The 20,378-nt window shown below is 41.5% G+C and overlaps 1 protein-coding gene across 1 annotated transcript; it reads left to right on the top strand.

Annotated features, from left to right (window-relative positions):
* Positions 1–4,836: 4,836 nt before the first annotated feature.
* Positions 4,837–19,974, top strand: LOC135575155 (syndecan-2-like). The gene is made up of 5 exons (XM_065027575.1): positions 4,837–5,324; positions 15,184–15,286; positions 15,866–16,032; positions 16,202–16,361; positions 17,238–19,974. Exons 1-5 carry the CDS (start codon positions 5,265–5,267, stop codon positions 17,399–17,401), a joined length of 654 nt encoding a protein of 217 aa, XP_064883647.1. The 5' UTR covers positions 4,837–5,264; the 3' UTR covers positions 17,402–19,974.
* The last annotated feature ends 404 nt before the right edge of the window (positions 19,975–20,378 follow it).

A 20,378-nucleotide genomic window follows, 5' to 3' on the forward strand; every position in this document is an offset into this window, starting at 1 on the left:
AGCAAACTTAACGTGTAAATATTTGTATAAACATCAAATTCCAAGTTCCACAGACGTGTGACTAACAAATGGAATGTGTCCCTGAATAAAGTGGGGGGTCAAAATCAAAAGTAAGTCCATATCTGGTGTGGCCACCAGCTGCATTAAGTACTGCAGGGCATCCCCTCATGGACTGCACCAGATTTGCCCGTTCTTGCTGTGAGATGTTACCCCTCTCTTTCACCAAGGCACCTACACGTTCCTGGGCATTTCTGGGGGGAATGGCCCTAGCCCTCACCCTCCGATCCAACAGGTCCCAGATGTGCTCAATGGGATTGAGATCCGGGCTCTAGAACACTGACAGTCCTGTCTTGCAGGAAATCACGCACAGAATGAGCAGTATGGCTGGTGGCATTGTCATGCTAGAGGGTCATGTCAGGATGAGCCAGCAGGAAGGGTACCACATGAGGGAGGAGGATGTCTTCCCTGTAACGCACAGCGTTGAGATTGCCTGCAATGGCAACAAGCTCAGTCCGATGATGCTGTGACACACCGCCCCAGACCACGACGGACCCTCCACCTCCAAATCGGTCCAGCTCCAGAGTACAGGCCTCTGTGTAACGCTCATTCCTTTGATGATAAACGCAAATCTGACCATCATCCCTGGTGAGACAAAACAGCGACTCGTTAGTGAAGAGCACTTTTTCACAGTCCTGTCTGGTCCAGCGACGGTGGGTTTGTGCCCATAGGCGACGTTGCCGGTGATGTCTGGTGAGGACCTCCCTTACAACAGGCCTACAAGCCATCAGTTCAGCCTATTGCGGACAGACTGAGCACTGATGGAGGAATTTTGCGTTCCTGGTGTAACTCGGGCAGTTGTTGTTGCCATCCTGTACCTGCCCCGCAGGTGTGATGTTCGGATGTACCGATAATGTGCAGGTGTTGTTACACGTGGTCTGCCACTGCAAGGACGATCAGCTGCCCGTCCTGTCTCCCTGTAGCTCTGTCTTAGGCGTCTCAGGACAGACATTGCAATTTATTGCCCTGGCCACATCTGCAGTCCTCATGCCTCCTTGCAGCATGAGCAGGGACCCTGAGCATCTTTCTTTTGGTGTTTTTCAGAGTCAGTAGAAAGGCTTCTTTAGTGTCCTAAGTTTTCTTAACTGTGACCTTAATTGCCTAACGTCTGTAAACTGTTAGTGTCTTAACGACCATTCCACAGGTGCATGTTCCTTAATTGTTCATTGATCAAGCATGGGAAACAGTGTTTAAACCCTTTACAATGAAGATCTGTGAAGTTATTTGGATTTTTACTAATTATCTTTGAAAGACAGGGTCCTGACCGGGATGGTTTTTTTCTTCAGTTTAGTAGAAAGCCTTCTCAGAAGAGTGGAGGTTGTTATATAAGCAAAGGAGGGACCAACTCCATATTAATATCCATGATTTTGGAATGAGATGTTTGAAGAGCTTTACTTTTGGTCATGTAGTGTAACTCAAGTTTTCATCCTCAGGTCCAACATAACTTTGTGCCATTCACATACAGTAATGTAGTATGTATTTATTAGTTGTATCCTTCACAAAATGGTCCCTGCCATGCTGTTTGTCATTACAAATTAAATACAAATATAGGACAAAACAATTCACTACAAGAGAGACCTAAGACAACAACATAGCATTGCACCAACACATATAAATAAGGAACATCTCTCTAATGTGATATCATACTCCATCATTAACAGTCGAATGGAGGGTAAAATAGCCAATATGTCCATATGTGAAATGTTTAATAATTCATAAAATAAAGTATTACATGTGGGGTATTGGTAGGCCTTTTGTGTCTACACTAGTGGTGCGCGGGTCAGCTGTTTGTTCACCCGCAAGCAATTGCAAATAACCCATCTGCAATCGCCGGATGATATGTTATAAAGTGAGAATCTGGGGTCCACACCCAACCCGCATATATAGAGAATGCGCTAGGCTACAGTCGGAGACTGCAGAGCGATATTTTGACAGGGGGTGCAGGATTTGTTTTTTGTCTGATTTCGGTATTTATGCTTATAATTTCCGACATTTTGGTTTGCTTCTGTCATTATATGTTGCTTTAGAAGACTAAATAAACCCTTGCTCAACAGAATGTAATAGATCGATAGAATGAATGCTTCAATCTAGTTGACATCGGTAAAGTTCTCTCATCTTTCGTGGAGCAAAGAAGTTTAGGGACTGGGGAGAAAATACAATAAAGCAACAACAAAAAAAACGGGAAAGTTTTTCTGTGCAAAATGTCCAAATTATATTAGTTTGACCGGTTGTAAGCCAAAAGTAAACTGAAAACGACCCAACATGTTTCTGATAAGATTTGAGTTCGGCTTCGAAGCACATTTTATGTGGTTTAAATTGAAATACTATCAGTTTTTATTATGAAGACAGCACCCAGATGTTATCTACAGTAACTGAGCATGGCATTCTCTCAAAATGCAGAACGAAATAAATATTTCTCCACTCCTGTACCCAAATCCACATTTTACCTACATTTGGTATATAATTTTACAGCAAGAAATGCTTACTTCTGCATGAGTTAGGCTATTATTAAGGATATAGCTGTATTCGCACGGGACTAGTATTACTAGAGAACGTTGGTTAAGAATTGATTATCCCAGAATGTCCGTTATTCCACAAAACAATTAGGACATGATAGTTTTTTTTCTCCAAACTGCCCCCTGTAATTCTCTCTTTTTATCTATAAAATGACAGTTATGACGGAATCGTGGAGGTTTTTTTCTAGGCGTGAAGAAATAAAATAAAATACCATAACCTCAATGTAGCCTATAAAAATGTCACAATAGTTAAACATTTCTGGATTTTTTTTAAACGGTATTGTTTCTCTTTATTTAATCCGCCCGCCACCCACGTGTCCTTCAGCCACACGATATGTAATGACCCTAAACCCGTCCGCCCCGCAGATATAACCGCGGGACTGCCGGTTATGAGTCAACCCGCTAGTGGTTTTATGAATGTTGATAATGTGTTATGTAGATGTGTATAAATCGTGAAATGTTTGCCTTATCATAACATGAACCGGTGGGGATGACTACTTTGACTCAACAACATCAGCCCCCAGAAGAATCAAGAAAATATCTCCTGTCAGATTACCTACTGAAAGTATTAGCTTGGATGTATCTTAAATTGTCATTATGCAATTCCACACATCCTCTCTCCTAGCCTCGCTTCCTTCTCAACCATATTGAAGGAGAAAGTCCAAGTTCCCCCTCCCAGACCTTCTCCTTCAACCATATTGAAAGATAATGTCCAAGTCCCCCCCCAGACCTTCTCCTTCAACCATATTGAAAGATAATGTCCAAGTTCCCCCTCCCAGACCTTGTCCTTCAACCATATTGACAGATAATGTCCAAGTTCCCCCTCCCAGACCTTCTCCTTCAACCATATTGAAAGATAATGTCCGAGTTCCCCCTCCCAGACCTTGTCCTTCAACCATATTGACAGATAATGTCCAAGTTCCCCCTCCCAGACCTTCTCCTTCAACCATATTGAAAGATAATGTCCAAGTTCCCCCTCCCAGACCTTCTCCTTCAACCATATTGAAAGATAATGTCCAAGTTCCCCCTCCCAGACCTTCTTCTTCAACCATATTGAAAGATAATGTCCAAGTTCCCCCTCCCAGACCTCTCCTTCAACCATATTGAAAGATAATGTCCAAGATCCCCCCAGACCCTCTCCAATGCATTTTGAGATTAATCCAGAAAGAGCCCTAATCATGCAGATTCCTTCATTCTATGATTTACATTATACCTTTGCATACATTATACAATTTACCTTCCATAGTACACAATTGGACCTTCATTTGCCAGTCTAATCAGCTATGTAGTGCTAGGGCAAAAACCAAATGTGTACCCAATGGGGACCCCAGGACCCAGTTTGGGAAACCTTGGTCTAAACAGATAATGTTAGGAGAACAGTCATTGTTATTCTGTGTCTTCAAACAACATGAACCTTTTTGATGCATCATAAAACATGCCTTTGAGCTGTTTTGTATTATTTAATAAAATCTCAATTGCAAGGACTTTGATAATAACATTGTCATTCAGGCACATAACTTGAGTGTATGTACGAATTAACTTTCCCCAACAGGGGGAAGCAAAACTGAACTAATCAGACCAAATATTAGATACAATTTGCCACACTGTGAGCAAGGTATAATCAAAGTATTATTTACATGATAAGATTTATTTTGTTCTATGATCCCGTCACATTATTACATTTGTATTCATATATTGATGTTTTATTTAAGTAAAGTCAATATCCAAGTCTATAGACAACAGCACATCTAAACCACTTGTCTAACTCATTCCATGGAGGGCCGAGTATCTGCGGGTTTTCGCTCCTTTAATTTTTTATTTATTTTTATTTCACCTTTATTTAACCAGGTAAGCAAGTTGAGAACAAGTTCTCATTTACAATTGCCACCTGGCCAAGATAAAGCAAAGCAGTTCGACACATACAACGACACAGAGTTACACATGGAGTAAAACAAACATACAGTCAATAATACAGTAAAAAAAAAAAGTACTTAATGTACTTGATTGATTGATGAATTAAGTAATGAATTATTTTACCAACCAGCTCGTTATTAGAATCAGTTGAGTTAGATTAGGGTTGGAGCGAAAACCTACAGGATGATAGCTCTCCAGGAACAGTGTTGGAGAGTCCTGGCTTAGACCTATCAATGTATTTTGAGGTGTTATGCTACCCCGGAATCCTGCCTTGGTGTCAGAAGTGAGATGGGGCTATCATATCCGGATGGTTCATAACCTGTGTCGGCATACTCTACTAGCCTATCATAACTCATTCACTTGTGGCTATGTCAAATTGTCAATTTAAATGTATCACTGCACACTCAAGTGAATGACGCTTCTTTATGTTCCAAGTATCTATCAACCAATTATAGAAGACTCTTTCCTAACTACCTTGTTTCCGCAATGAATCTTGCGTTCCAAACTGGCGCATCCGTACATGTAATAGCGCGTGCTTCCGCTTTTCCCTTTCAGTAGAAAAGTACTAGGAAAACGGGAAATAAACTATTTTATTCGGAGAGAAACATCGAGTGGGGAGGATCTAGTTTTGCTCGTTTTGGAATAATTCGACTGGGAGAGTATAATCTGGGAGAGAGAGAGTGGTGTCTACAACTGTGAAGATAATTATATATGTTTTGTATGAGCGCTAGCCAATAGATATATTTTTCGCCACGGTTTGTTCTTTCCAAAGGAATAATGACGAACACTTGGATACTATTGATTCTCGCGGTGGCGACCTGTTTTATGAGTGAAACGGTGAGTAAAGTTGTGAGGACAAAGAAAGTCATAAAATGTGTTTTGTTATACCTCGCGCGGTAAGGAGCTGCTGAAATGTTTTTTTTAACGGGCTTTGGTTTCGATGTACGCTATTTTGCATGCTTGTCTCACTCGAGGTCTTCATAACCTCAGCGAGTAATTTATCTTGCTACTTTTACAAGTAAAGAAGTCTAACTATTCCCTTATTTATGTCCTTCTTCCCCTTGTGCACTTCCCATATGACTGAAGTCCTATCACATTGTGGCCCAAATTATCAAGATACCTTTTTACAGTTGCCAGAAAGGCACGTGTCTGATTTTAATATTTGTGTAAAACCAAATCGTTTATTTACCGTTTGATTCCACAGTGGTCAAATATGATTTTCAAGAGGCGGTGTGGAACTACAGTCGTCTCTGTTCCTTGGTGAAAACAGATTCAATGTTTCCATTTAACCAGGCTGAGAACACAGGGCATCTCAGTGGCGCCTTTTAACGTGTCTAATAACCTCCTATTGAAAGACACGTTAAACAACTACTGAATTGTCCATCAGTGGAGTTAATGACACATTTTATAGGTTTGTATACTTTTCCTCTCCGTCTTCCACAACAGTAGACATGGCTCTATCATTGGCACGGTGATGCCGTTCCCTAACTGACATGGCCATTGCTATTAAACAGCAGTTTTGCAATTGGCTGCAAGGAGCATATGTGTTAATTGGCCCCATCCTTCCAACCTGGATTATTTTGGAAATAAAAAATAAAGGCAAGGGCCCTCATCTCTGATTTAAAGTGAATGGGGGTGCAGGGTTCTAATAGTTGTGATGGTATCAACCTATGGGCATTCTACTAAAGTGAAGGTGGGTGAATGAATGAAGTTATTTTAGGCTGATGTGTGTTTAACTGTGGTGAAGGCTGCATGCCTCACGCTCCCCTCTAACATTAGGTAACATTAGGTCAGATTCCTCATTTGGAGCATTTGACTGTATTTGGTCCATTCAGGATTTCAGACACCACCATCGCGCCTTCCATTTTTCAGCAGAAAACATAAACACCAGCTCTGAGAGGCAGCCATTTTCTCTAATTCATCACATATTGGACAGGACTCTTCCCTCCATCACTATCCATCTTTTTGTTAATGCGGAAACAGAGAAACTATTGCTCTAGTTTTATCTCGATATTAAACAGATGTAACACGTCATCACTGATTTGTCACTGAAAGTACTTCATGTACCATACCACTGTCACATGACATCTGACTTGATTGGTATTAAAGTCAACAGTGAAGAAACCTCTGCTGTTTAGATGGAACTGAAATGACTTATCATATCATCACCAACGTTGTGTAATTGAAAGTGCTTCATACAGATGTCCCACATCAAATACTAAGGCACGGTTGGAAATAACTTCAACAGTATAGAAACCTCTAGAGTTGGATGTACTTAAGTCTGAGATCAAGGCTCTAGAAATATGCATGGAAATCCTGAATGAGAAAAGTAATGAAATACTAGCCTGACAAATAGGATTTCTTGAGAGGATGGAAAATGGTCACATACCGCAGCTTCAGTACTGACTGCTACTCTCATTCCTCCCCTGCCTCAATTAGCTTAGCAAATGTAAAGTTCTCAGTGAAAACCTGGGGGTGTCTAGGCAGCAAGGCACTAGACGGCTGGGTTGTGAGATGGGAAAACCTTGTGATGTACACACCGTCTGCTCTGTATCTATGAAGCCCTGAACTTGTTAACTGGATAATGAAACTGTGTAGGTTGTTTGGCTCAGATCTGAAGGTCAATAATAAGAGATGTTCGTTTTGAACCTTTCTTGACAAATGTAGCCTATGCCTGAAGATTTAGTAAATGTTTGGACTTCTCTTTTGTGTGGATTTGATTGTACATGGGATTGTTATCATTGCTACTCTGATCATACATCCTAGAGTGAAAGTTAACCTGAATGTAACATTTTTCTAGAATAGTGTGGACTGTGGTCAAATGCAAGATGTTCCATGACGGTGTATGCTGACAGCTTGCTGTGGTGTTATGCCAGCCTACTTTGTTTACCCGGTTGAAAAGCATCCCGAGAGAATACCCCTGTCTGCTCTTTGCTAATAGATGTGACTGGTACTAAATGTTCTTTGCCTTGCGTTACGTCCATATATGGTCATGCCGGTTTCCTGAAAACAAAAACACCCACTCCAGATGTTTTTGTACTGTATGTAACTGGCAGACGTGCTCTCAATAGGCATTAGTGTTGTTTTTAGAGACCACTGAAGCTGTATGTGAGTCAGAAGTGACTGTCTGGATGTGAAAGACGGTGTGATCTGGACTCTGAATCCACATGTGCTTTGTCCTCCTGACCCTCTTGGGTTAATTGATGCACAGAAGGACAGACTGGCAAGCTGTGATAACGATATCAATGCAAAACAGGAACTAATCCGTTTGATTTCCTTTGGAACTACAATCTCGCACAAGATCCTAAGTGGTGGTATTTTCTGCCTGACCTTAATTTGAGAATATTTTAAATACTTATTTTAAAATGTTTCCTGTCATCAGGAGAGAGGCCCTCCCCAGTGTTAGTCATGCATGCAGTACACATGGTAGAGTATGTACTGTGGAACCTATCAGCGCTGACTGGATAGAGCTGGTCTGGGAGTCATGCAGCTTCACATGTAAGTGGAGCTGCGCTCCATTGGTATTTCTACTCCTTTTCCCCAGCTCCCTTTCTGTCTCCTTCTCTCTCAACAGCTCTGGCTTGCCTTTTATCTGTCCAACAAAGCTTGTCTGGAATTTTAAACATTTTCTGGGTTGAGCTTGTTGCTGGGTCAAATACACAAGCATTTCAGTACACCTGCGATACACATTTTTAACAGATGCTATTTATGTGATAAATCAGAACTGATTTGAATACTTGTGGGGTTGAGCTTGTTGCTGGGTCAAACTTGTAGGGTTGTGGTTTGACAGCTTTGTTGTCTTATTTGAAAGGTCTGAGATTCTCCACTTAAGTCACTACCTCCCATCTGAACAATCTGAGTTCTGTCACTTGGGTTAAATCAATGATTTATATTTAGTGATGATTTAAGGGAGGGAAGTTTCTCTGTGTTTCTCTGAGTCTGTGTTGATCTTTCAACACTGGGGGTTTTCTTTCTCTGCTGAGGATTTTCTGTGTTTTTGTAGAACACTGCAAAGCATGTCACAGATTTTCAAAGAATTTCAACAGTACATTTGGGATCCTTTTCTAGATCCAGAGGGAGCCTGACTTGGCCCACAGCTATCAGAACTGAATAGAAAACACAAGTCGAGATTGATATTTTAGTCATTTAGCAGACGCTTTTATCCAGAGTTACTTACAGGAACAATTAGAGTTAAGGGCCTTGCTCAAGGGCACACCAACACATTTTTCACTTAGTCTGCTCAGGGATTTAAACCAACAACCTTTCTGTTAATTGCCCAATGCTCTTAAATGCTAGGCTAGCTATCGTCCTGAACTGCTGAGTGTATCCCCCCCAGAACAGTTTCAAATTGTCAGGGCATGGACTCAACAAGGTGTCGAACGAGTTCCACAGGGATGCTGGTCCATGTTTACACCAATGCTTCCCACACTTGTCAAGTTGGCTGGATGTGGTGGACCATTCTTGATACACACGGGAAACTGTTCAGAGTGGAAAAACCCAGCAGTGTTGCAGTTCTTGACATGATTAAACCAGTACGCCTGGCAACTACTACCATACCTCGTTCAAAGGCACTTCAATATTTTGTCTAGCCCATTCAACCTCTGAATGGCACACATACACAATCCATTTCTCAAGGCTTAAAAATAATGTTTGAACCTGTATCCTCCCCTTCATCTACACTGATTGAAGTGGATTTAACACGTGGCATCAATAAGGGGTCATAGATTTCACCTGGTCAGTCTGTGTCATGGAAAGAGCAGATGTTCTTACTGTTTTGTCCACTCAGTGTGTCTGCTGTTTTATAGTAATCTGTGACGTCTGCATTTGGTACTGATGCCAGTTGTTCATGGTCTAGTTGCTGATTGTTCTGACCCAGGTGTGGCGTATGGGCCAGCGGTCTGTCTCATGCTTCAGGACTAATTCTTCTGGCTCTTGAGTGACTAGTTGTAGATCTTCTTGGCATCATCAAGGCCTGAACAACCTTTGCATAAAGAAGCATGTCATTAGTGTTGAACAGGATCATGAAGGCTATCAGATGTGTCCTGTAACAACTGTAGTTTATACTTGGGACATAGGCCCAAATCCTCCTACTGGGATGCCAGAGCACTTTTATGTGAGGCACGTCATTACTTCTATTCACATTGGTATGATTTTCACATGGTAATATTACAAGTCATATAGATTTACAGAATTTTACCTGGATAAGGTCGCATCATGTTGCCCTTCAGCGGGAATATGGGCTCAGTGTTTGGGTCATCGGCAAGGACTCTGGCCTTGGTGTCGGCAGGGGCCCGCATCTCCCTCCCGACCAAATACGCCCACATCGACCATGGTGACGTGGTACTTTGCATTGCGGCCTGTCATCCGGACTATTGTGAAACATCCCTTGTAGTTGTAGTACTCGTTACCAGAGTTTGCTGAAGCTCGGATCTGAATATGTTTCCCATCGACTGCTCCTACACAACTGATAATTCCAACGATCCCAAAACTCTCAGGCGATTTCGGCCCATTTTGCTACTGGGGGATAAGCAACTAAATCTGCCTTCGAGACATGCCAGGCTTCGCTGGCGATGGGAAAAACGGTTGTTTCCTAGCTTCTAACTAGCATCAATGCTTTTGCTGTGTGCCTGTAATTGCCCAAAACATCCAGAAGTACTGAACATGCCTTCCCTTGTCAATGCTTTGCATAGGTCAGACTAGAGATATTCTCAATTGTCTCCTCTTGTAGTGATCAGTGGACCAACATGCCATTTTCTCCCTCGTGAGAAATAAAAACAAACGACTAGTAAGAGCAGTTCAATCTCTTCTAATTTGGAGGCAGACATGTTCGCTTTTGTAGCTAGTTAAATCCTGAAAGTAAATTTGTATCTGGAGTGTTAAGATATATATTTTAAACAAATTATATTTTTAATCCTCAAAGTAGAGTTCCAATCATAACACCAGACATGTAGCTAGCTAGTATTTGTAAACGGGCAAATACATGGGATCCAGAGGTTTTTAAATGTCGTCACTAGCTAGAGTGAGTGTCTGGGACCCTCATGACTCCAACTATGAACATGCACGTGATCTACGCACGTAAACCGTGTAGAGGCCTTAAAGCTGTGTGTGTGGTGGCATCACGTCAACGAATACCACAAACTGAGACAGATCCATAGCTTCTGTCTGACCAAGCCTGGGGTATAGTTTAAGAACTTGTGAAAAGCTATAATTATAATTGAGCCTGAATGTAGACACTAATTGCTTAGTAATCCTGTCTTTTGAAGTGATTTCATGTGCAGACTCATTTGCTGTCAGCTGTTTTACTCTGGCATTAACAGAAAGATATTGAGAAATTCATTGCATATCTGCTTTACATTAGCTATATTTTGCCCACCTGAACTTTGCTTTTCCTTGGCTACTCCTGAAACTCCCACTCATGTCCCCTGTTCATGTCTTGGCTCTGGTAATCCCTGGAATATGACAGTCTCACACCGTGATTACCTGGATGGAAAACGGAGTTAGAAAATAATGGCTTTTTGTTATAAATGATTGTTAGATTTTCTGTTCCCAACTCTTTCATGAACTCTTACCTCCGAAAGCTTCCTAGAATTATAAGATATATTTTTAATATGTGCTGGACATAAAGTGTTCATTCCAGAGAGCTACTACTGAAATTCTGCAATGCAGCTTTGATTGAATGTAGTCCTTAACATTAAGGTAAGAGTTGGAGTGTGGATCAGCCAGCCCTCACACAGGGTCCCACATCACAGTAAACTACTTCATACTCACACTACTGTAGTGTTCAGTTATGTCCAAGGACCAAAGTTAATGTTTTTATTTAATCTTCATTTATATAGGTAAGTATAACTTAACACATTTCCTAGTAGTAGTTAGTTAATGCTCTTCCTGTGTACTCCTGAGGGGCTGCGAATGTCAGCAGCTGGTTGGACAGCTACTACATCGGCAAGGTCTCTATCCCAAATGGCACCCTGTTCCCTATTTAGTGCACTACTTTTGACTAGGGCCCATCATAAGTAGTGCACTAAACGGGGAATAGAGAGCCATTTGGGACGTAGCCTAGAGCTGCTGTGCCCTGTATGACGCTGCGCCCTCGGCAGATGTGGGTTAATATTGTAACCCACACCTGTAACATTTGCTGCTTCCCAGCACTGTGGAAGGAAGCTGGTTACTAGAGAGCTCCTGTACTGTTGGTCCACATGCTGGTTAATGTCTTGGTAGACCTGTTTGGTTGCATTCATGGTGTTGCTGTCATTGGGTGATGCTGACGGACGGTATATATTTATGGGCAGTGTTGCCGGTAGCGTTGGATGTTATTTAATGTGTGAAGGTAAGCAGCTCAGAACGTCCTGTTTTCCTCTGGCTGTCCGACAGGGGTATGCTGAGAAACAACACAGCCAGGCCTTTAGGGCATGGAGGAGGACTTTCAAAGGAAATCCAATGTTTTTCATGTTGAAATTACATTCATATCAGGTAGTCATCCTAGATCTGCCAGGAATGCATTTCAAAAAGCCCCATATGTCCAGTGTTAGTCATATCTTGGCAGGTTCTCTCTTCCCATCATTACAGCTGACAACTATACCTGTGGAGGAGGAGGGTGACATGATTAGCTGACATGTCCCCAGCATTTGTTGCTGTGCTAGCCGCTAACAACAATACCTTAATGATTCAACCATTTAGTAGGGTCTGGCTGACTGGGCTGTTTGGAAGGAGCTAGCTAGTGAGAAGAGGGAGTATTTCCTTTTCAGTTGTAGACTTGGCACAGCCTGAAAGCCCAGTCCTGAGCTCTTCAGCTCCCTGCACAATACCTCACTTGTGCTGCTACTTTGGCCCAGGAATGTGAGGCTCACCTTCATATGTCTGACAGCAGTTTGTTTTTGAATGAGAGATATTATTCACCACCACATCGTACTGCTGCAAACATGGTTCTCTCATCGCCTCTTCGCTCTACCTCTCTCTGAAGAGTTGAGGCAGCCCCATATGATGCTGTTGAAACCCCCATAAACCACTGCTTTAGATGTGAAAGTAATTTATCCTCACATCTTGAACAGTGTATTTTGTCAAGGCATGTATGCTACGTGTGGGCTAGGTACAAAAATGTTGTTCAGAGTCTAATTAGATAGCATACTTTTGTGTGTTCACATCGGCCTCTGGAAAACAGAGCCTGACACAATCTTAGCCTGTTAGATAAAGCCTAACCTAGCACTACTATCTAATAAGAAAATGGAATGCCGGCAGCATGAAAATAGGGCCTTTCAGTAGCCAGTTGTACTCTGTACTGTACCGGGGCCTGATCTGAGTCCTTGACTAATCCTGATCAACAAAGGACATTGGAGGAAATGATTCGGGCTGTTTAACGTCAGAGTCTGTATTGATGTTGTACTTCATGATTCAGTGGCTGGGCATTCACACTGACTAGACTACTACTGTATGGTCACCACCTGACCCTGAGAGTCTCCATCGTTCTCACAGTGTTCTCTATTGGATGTTTGGGGTCAACTTGACATTTGTCATAACACTTGACTGCTTCAGAGGCTAAATCAGCTGAGTAGACCTGGGTCAAATACTTTTAAATACTGGGAAGTGTTTTCAGGGCTGGCAAACGGAAGTAGTGTACAGTAGGTATCAGTCATTCATGACTCCAGTCCTACTCTTCATAGTGTACATGTGGTCTTCTAGGCTAAGATTGTGTCAGGCTCTGTTTTCCAGAGGCCGATGTGAACACACAAGTATGCTATATGATTAGACTCTGAACAACATTTTTGTACCTAGCCCACACATGCCTTGCGCGTTGACACATCACAATAGAACGTACAGTGTCAGAGGGGTCCGTTATCTTTTCTCAAATACTATTGGTCCATTACCATGTCAATCAACGCTTGAATAGAAACGTAGCTTACACTCTGGATTTTGATGCCAATGCAGTCGCTACAGTCCCATTCGTTTTCATTGCAGCCTCGTTTTGAATACCACGGTTATGTATAATGTGTACTAACCGTTAAGTAGCACGGTGGTCTTCTAGCATTAGTTGACATGGGAGCACTTTATACATTGTTTTCCTGGATTACTTTGATCATCACTTCCTCATGTTCTGCCTGCTGTGTTCTCTATAGTATGTTGCATAGCAAACAAAAGATGATTCACTGTGTGTGACAGTTTGAAAGACAACTGGAGCACAACACAATGGCATACCAAAGATGTGTTTTTGTACAGATGACAATTATTTCAAAAAGAAAATGTCATCCGAGGCCAAAAGGGAAGGTCTATCTAGCTGGGTATTCCCTCTTTTCAGCCAGAGCCATTGTTGTGCTCTTTGAAGCATCTCTCCTTCAGTGAGTCTGAAATGACTTGTCCTCTTATTGTGTGCTAGGCTCTGCTTCCTTTGAAGGAAGAGTCCTTCCTTTTTCTTACATCATCCTTGTATGTCACTTTTTCCCCTCTCCTTCACGAACAAAGACCTGAAAATTGAACCAGGCACTTTAGTGTCAACATTTATCAGAGGAGCAAAAAGGCAGACCTCGACGTGTGTGTGTGCGTTCACACACACAGAGGGTGCATCCTTAGTACCGTTGTCAGACGTATTGCTTTTGTGGGGATTTTGGGAAGCACAATTGTGTGGAAACATCACAAGTCTTGGTGAGCATCAGTGGCTGTGAATGGTGACTTCCATGAGCCCTGACAGGCTAGTTGAAGAGGTGCCACCAGGCTACTGTTGTGGGCCAGAGATTTAAAGGAATGCAGGGGGTTGGGAGGGATGACCTAGAAGGATCCAGGGTTCAGAGAGTCAGACTACATGGTTCCATCTGCTCTGAGAGCAGCCTCCTGCCCTAAAAAAATAGTTTGTCTGTTTATTCATATATAACACTTTGCCTTGGGATTGGATGAACCAGTCAGACAAGTGACAACACCTTCCTGTTTTAACCTGCTCTCCACATGCAGAGGAATTACAGGAAGACTGATACATTGTCTTTGGTTTCTGCTTCAGAAAATGGGAAGATTTGATCCAGGCATTCATAGCTTCTAAGTGGTATTTCAGGTAATGGGGAGGCTCATGAGACTTCTGCTTCTGTTCATTTGTTTGTTTCCCAGGGAACTGAGATTTAAAAAAATAAATACAAATTCTCCCAAAATATTTGTCTTGATTTTCTTAGCATGGTTCTTTCAAATTTGGTTTGCTCTTGTGCTTCTAATGCCTGTATAAAATAAACAGCATGGATGTCCTCCACAGTGAAGTGTTTGTATAATCTTAAGGGCATGAAATCTACACTGGGAGTAGTTTGTCATGTGATCAGGTATTGAGTATTATTATGGGTCCTGGATGCTGATCAAGGGAAGGGGGAGACCTAGTCAGATGTACAACTGAAATGTGTCTTCCGCATTTAACCCAACCCCTCTGAATCAGAGGTAAGCTGTGGTATATCAGATAATATACCATGGGTATGATGCAAATCCTCTTGTTCTATTTATGTGGAAGTATTTTATAATAGCAATAAGGCATCTTGGGGGTTTGGTATATGGCCAACATGCTAAGGGCTGTATCCAGGCTGTACTCTGCATTGCAGCGTTCATGGCCGTGGTATGTTGGACATATACCACACCCCTCAGGCCTTATTGCCTACATAGCATGTGGGTACCTGTAGAATTCAATTTATATGGCGGAGACACTTTTTTTCCTTCATCTCTTGTTCTCCATTCACAGATCTTGATCTCGGCCCAGTCTGATTACCTGTACCTGGATGACCAATCAGGAGACTCCGTAGACGAAGACGGTTACAACTCTGGCTCCGGGTCCGGTGATATGAGTAAGCAATGGTTACCTTCTAAAATATTTCACCCTTGTATCCTAATGTCATTTACATAGCAACCTGAATGTCATGTTAAGAGTTCTAGCTGTATGTAAATCTATAATTGTACTGGCTCTACGAAGGTCCTAGACGGTGCACAGAAACCTTTTGACTTTGGTTAACCTGCTAGGGCACACTGGTACTGCAGGATCACAATGGACCTACGGAGGCGGTGAATGCACAGATGTTTCACATGCAGTCAACCAAGACTATGTTAATTACCCAGCATATGTCATGTAGAGAGACGTTCAATAATGAATGAGTCATTATTTCATATACCCTAACCTGAAGTGATACTGAACCATAGACTGTATAATGTACTGTACAAGAACACCCAAACAGATCTGGCTTGCAGTCTATTTCTGAGTCAGTATGGCAGGAGTTGTGATGTTATTGGTCGACTCATTATGAAAAGTGCCTCCATCATTAGTAGTGAATCATTAGCATTGTTGTGCGTTGTTGTTTATCATGTTAGCCCTGCCTGCAAACCACATTTCTCTTTGGGGTCAATACATTTTAGATTATTTTCCTCCTCAGTTATCGGTGAGGTCACTGAGCCAGTCAAGGTGAAAAGGGTGTTCGCCGCTCCTGAAGCAGAGCCAACCCAGGACTCTCTACCAGCCCATTCAACCACAATGGAGATGTTGACATTCACTGACCTGGGCACAGAAATAGCTGAGACAGAAACGGAGACCGAAACAGAGGTATGCCTCTCTTTTTAACTGACTTTAGTGTGGGCTTTTGAGCCAGTAGTGTGGTTGTTTCATTTCGCCTCGCACTGCTGGCATGGCAAGGACTTAATAGTATCCCTGTGGTTTTATAGTTGCTGTGAAAATCTAAATGTATCTTTCTCCCTCTGTCTGTGTGTGTCAGACCCAGGTCCCTGAGCAGTCTCTGGACGTGACAGAGGAGACTGTTATCAGTAGTGAAGCTCCTCCCAGCACCACCGGTGCTTCCGGGTTGCAGTACGAGGCAGACGTACCCTACGATGTACACTCTGAAAACCTATTCCAGAGGACGGAGGTGCTAGCAGGTATGTTCTGGTTTTTGTTTATTTATTCAGGAGATCGTATTGCCATTAACGTCTCTCTTTTTCCAATGAGACCTGAGCATAATGAAAGCAGTAAAATATCATGAGACAACCTATGTTAAACATCACACAAAGCGATATACGATAATGATTCATCAAAACAGTCATCTGAAATCTATCAGTTCCAATTGAAGAAATCATTTTTCAATACAGCCCACTATCAGAGATTGGATCTGAAACATGGCCTCTTAAATTGGGTAACTCTAGACTTTGCTTTCAGAATCAATAAAAACACACTCTTTGTCTTGTCGTTTGATAGCAGAGGGAAGGAGACTGAGTCAAGCAACCAACAACACTTCAGGATTGTTTTACAATGAAAGCATGTAATGAATGAAGAGTATAATTGTGACTCCTCCTGAGTCGGCTCCGTCTCGTATTTGATTAGTCCATTGATCTTAACTTTGATGCACTAGACTGCAGCTATCAGGGTGCTTTTCCCCATTCATTTCTCAATGTGAGTTGTTGCCAAACATTTGATACAAAACAATCATAGTTCCCTCTTAATTGTTCATCCACGTTAAGAGAAGGTAATGGGGTTACATTTACTTTGCATTTTAGTCATTTAGCAGACGATCTTATCCAGCGACAATTAGTGCATTCGTCTTAATATAGCTAGGTGAGACAACACATGGTATAATTAATGGGGTTGGGGTAATTACCTTGCCCCACACACAATCTGGTAGAGGTCTGTCATATCTGATTGGACTGTTATTAACACTATCTTCTAGCAAGGTTCCACTGTTGTGTTGTCAACACCAATCACTTGTATTGAATTATTGATCAATAAGCATCTTCTGACGTTGTTCTTCCCCCCCCCAGCGGTGATAGCTGGCGGGGTTATAGGTTTGCTGTTCGCCATCTTCCTCATCCTCCTCCTGGTCTACAGGATGAGGAAGAAGGACGAGGGGAGCTACGTCCTCGGAGAACGCAAGGCCCCTAGCTCAGCCTATCAGAAAGCCCCCACCAAGGAGTTCTATGCCTGAAACACAACCACCGTCACTATGAGGAGAAACCTCTGGAGCAACATAAAGACGAAGTCTGTGTCCCAAATGGCACCCTATGCCCTCTATAGTGTACTTACTACCTTTAACCAGTATCTGTGCACCATATAGGGTGTCATTTGGGATGCATACAAAACATCTCATACAGCAGGGTCCTCCTCGCATGCTGTTGGTTGAAATGGTATTGAATGAGGAAGTGTTTCAAGGAGCTTTTTCATATAGCAAATATATACTTTTCCTTAATGAGGCCAAACAGGGCTATTGTAAATGTTTCATATTTTGGATCATTAGAACGCTTGGAGAATTTCCTTGTCATGTGAGAACGTGAAACATATTCATAGATGGTCATGGACTACTTTCTAACTGTAGAGGTACATATTTGTAAGGAAGGAAAAACTTTTTTTTTAAAAGGTCACTGAAATAAAAATGACAGAATATAATTGTCCTATAGCTATTCTATTTTTGATTTTTTTCATAGCATGTCCAAAGTTGTTTTTTTTCATTAACTTATGTTTTTCATGTTGAGGTGATATGTTTCTAGTCTCAAAGCAATCTGGTCTCAAATTTAACTTGGATGAAAACATTTTTTTTTGCTTTGTTATTATGGTATTTTTCTTGTCATTGTGTGAAATGAATTACAGGATTCCATAAGTACCCAGTGTCATCTCACCAAAGCAAAGGACATTCCCTGCTAGTAAAACATTACTGATAGAAAGCAGTGTTTACCAACTCCAGTCCCCAACAGTACACACTTTTGTTGTAGTCCCTGACAAACTTGCCTGATTCAATTTGAGGGCCTGATTTAGTTGACAAGTTGAATCTGGGGCTACAACGACGTGTACTGTTGGAGGTACTCGAGGCCTGAAGTTAAGAAACACTGATTTAAATGGTACTCTTAATGGCAGGGGTGTAAAACTCATTCCACGGCGGGCCTAGTGTCTGGGTTTTTGTTTTTTCTTCTAGACAACCTGGTGAGGTGTTTACTAATTAGGGACCTTAATCAAGTAAGTCGCTCTGGATAAGAGCGTCTGCTAAATGACTTAAATATAAATGTAAGTACAAGGAAGGAGTGAACCCGCAGACACTCAGCCCTCCGTGGAATGAGTTTGACATGTGCATTTATATCACAGGAGGTTGGATGCACCTTAATTAAGGAGACCGGCTCATGGTAATGTATCAAACACATGATTTCCAGGTGGTTGATGCCATTCCATTTACTCCGTTCTGGCCATTCTTATGAGCCGTTCTCCCTCAGCAGCCTCCACTGCTATATGTACTCTGTGTTTCTGTTACCCACCTTTTCAGTAGGTTTCACTATTAGGTCCATTAATTTTCTCCTCTGATCACAATGGTATTTTAAGACTTGGGTGTTTTTATAAACAAACCTGCAAAACTTTTCTGACCAATTTATGATATAAAAGCTGATTTTTCATTTATCTGCAGCTTTTAAATGATGACTTGCTAGATATGGGGAACTAATGCTAATGAACAGTCCTATGTGCTCAACTCTTTTCAGTTGACTTTATAATGACTTTAGTACAGTGATTTACTCTAGCCACAGATGGGACACCGGGCGTCTCTGTAATATCCGTTTCAACTTTGACTGAAAATCTGTCATTCGAAAGTCCAGGGCGCTTTCCCAAATGGCACCCTAGAGCCATATGAACACTGGTCAAAAGCAGTGCACTAAATAGGGACTAGGGTGCTATTTGTGATGTAGTCCCAGTGAACAGGACATGGTGTACCTTATTGCTTATCTGTTCCCCCTCTAGCATCTGTAAAGAATTATGAATGTCTACTATAGAACAGATGGTTCCTCTTCCCTAAAAAAAAATCACTTCTATGATCACTGGGCTGATGTGTTTTTCTCATGGTACGTAATTATTGAATAAAGGTACTTACAGTAAGACTTTCCTTGGACTTGGAACAGTGTTTTTGCCATTTATCACATGTAACACAATGTCCCCATTTATTTAGTTACCTTTAGTCCTGACTATTCTAAAGGTAGACTCAGCGAAATGATGTCGATGCATAAAGTAAAACTGCATAGTGGGTCAATTTCCACAACTAAGAGCGTTAGAGCGCGAGGCTAAACTTCTCTGCTGTTTTGGTCCAGTGGCTGCCATATTGTAAGAGCGGGCTGTGACGGGAACCTGTGTGCAAATACTGTATGTGTGACAGAGTGAAATCTTGCTCATTGAAATATCTGCAGTGCTGCTTGTGCAACACAATTTCGCTGACTACCTTTAAGTCAGTGGTGCATCTGTATAATGTCTGTACTATAATTTATATATTAATTTATATTACATATTTGAAATATGTTAGTTCAAGTATATTCACAAATGTTTTAAGCCTTTGAAGTGCCTACCATTCTGAAAGTCTTTCATTTTTTTTTTTTTTTTTACTGTTTGGGACAAAAGATGTCTTCTCAGTGGCATGAAGTAGTAGTCACGAATATAAGCACAGGATACTGATGGCAACTTGGTGTTACAAAAGCAGTGTTGTATGTTATGATGGGAGACACTACTGAATAAACAATGTGGCTTAATATTAAATAGTCATCAAATGTGGTTTCTTCTCTCTTGAGTTGGTTGTATTTCTGATAATGACATATGTCTGTGTTCTTTGGAATTTTGACACAAAGTAAATGTAAGAATATAACTTGCAGCACAAATACCATATGTGGTATCTCAGATTTCATGTGCAAGCTGAAATAAAATGTAAAAAATATAAATAGCTTTTGTTAGTTTGTGATCTCTGATCAAAACACTAAACATACAGGCTGCTGTGAGCTAAATGTTTGCTCATGCCAAGTCATGCAGAAAGAAAAGCAAAATGTCCGTAGTAAACATCAAGGGTAGTAATTAGAGCAGACATTATTTTTATTACAATTTGGTAAAGAAACAAAAACAAAGCTAAATGGAATTGTCAACGAACGTGAAAACGCATGGCTGTCCCT

Source organism: Oncorhynchus nerka, linkage group LG14 (genome assembly GCF_034236695.1).
Source record: "Oncorhynchus nerka isolate Pitt River linkage group LG14, Oner_Uvic_2.0, whole genome shotgun sequence".
In the NCBI taxonomy this organism is placed as follows: Eukaryota; Metazoa; Chordata; class Actinopteri; order Salmoniformes; family Salmonidae; genus Oncorhynchus; species Oncorhynchus nerka.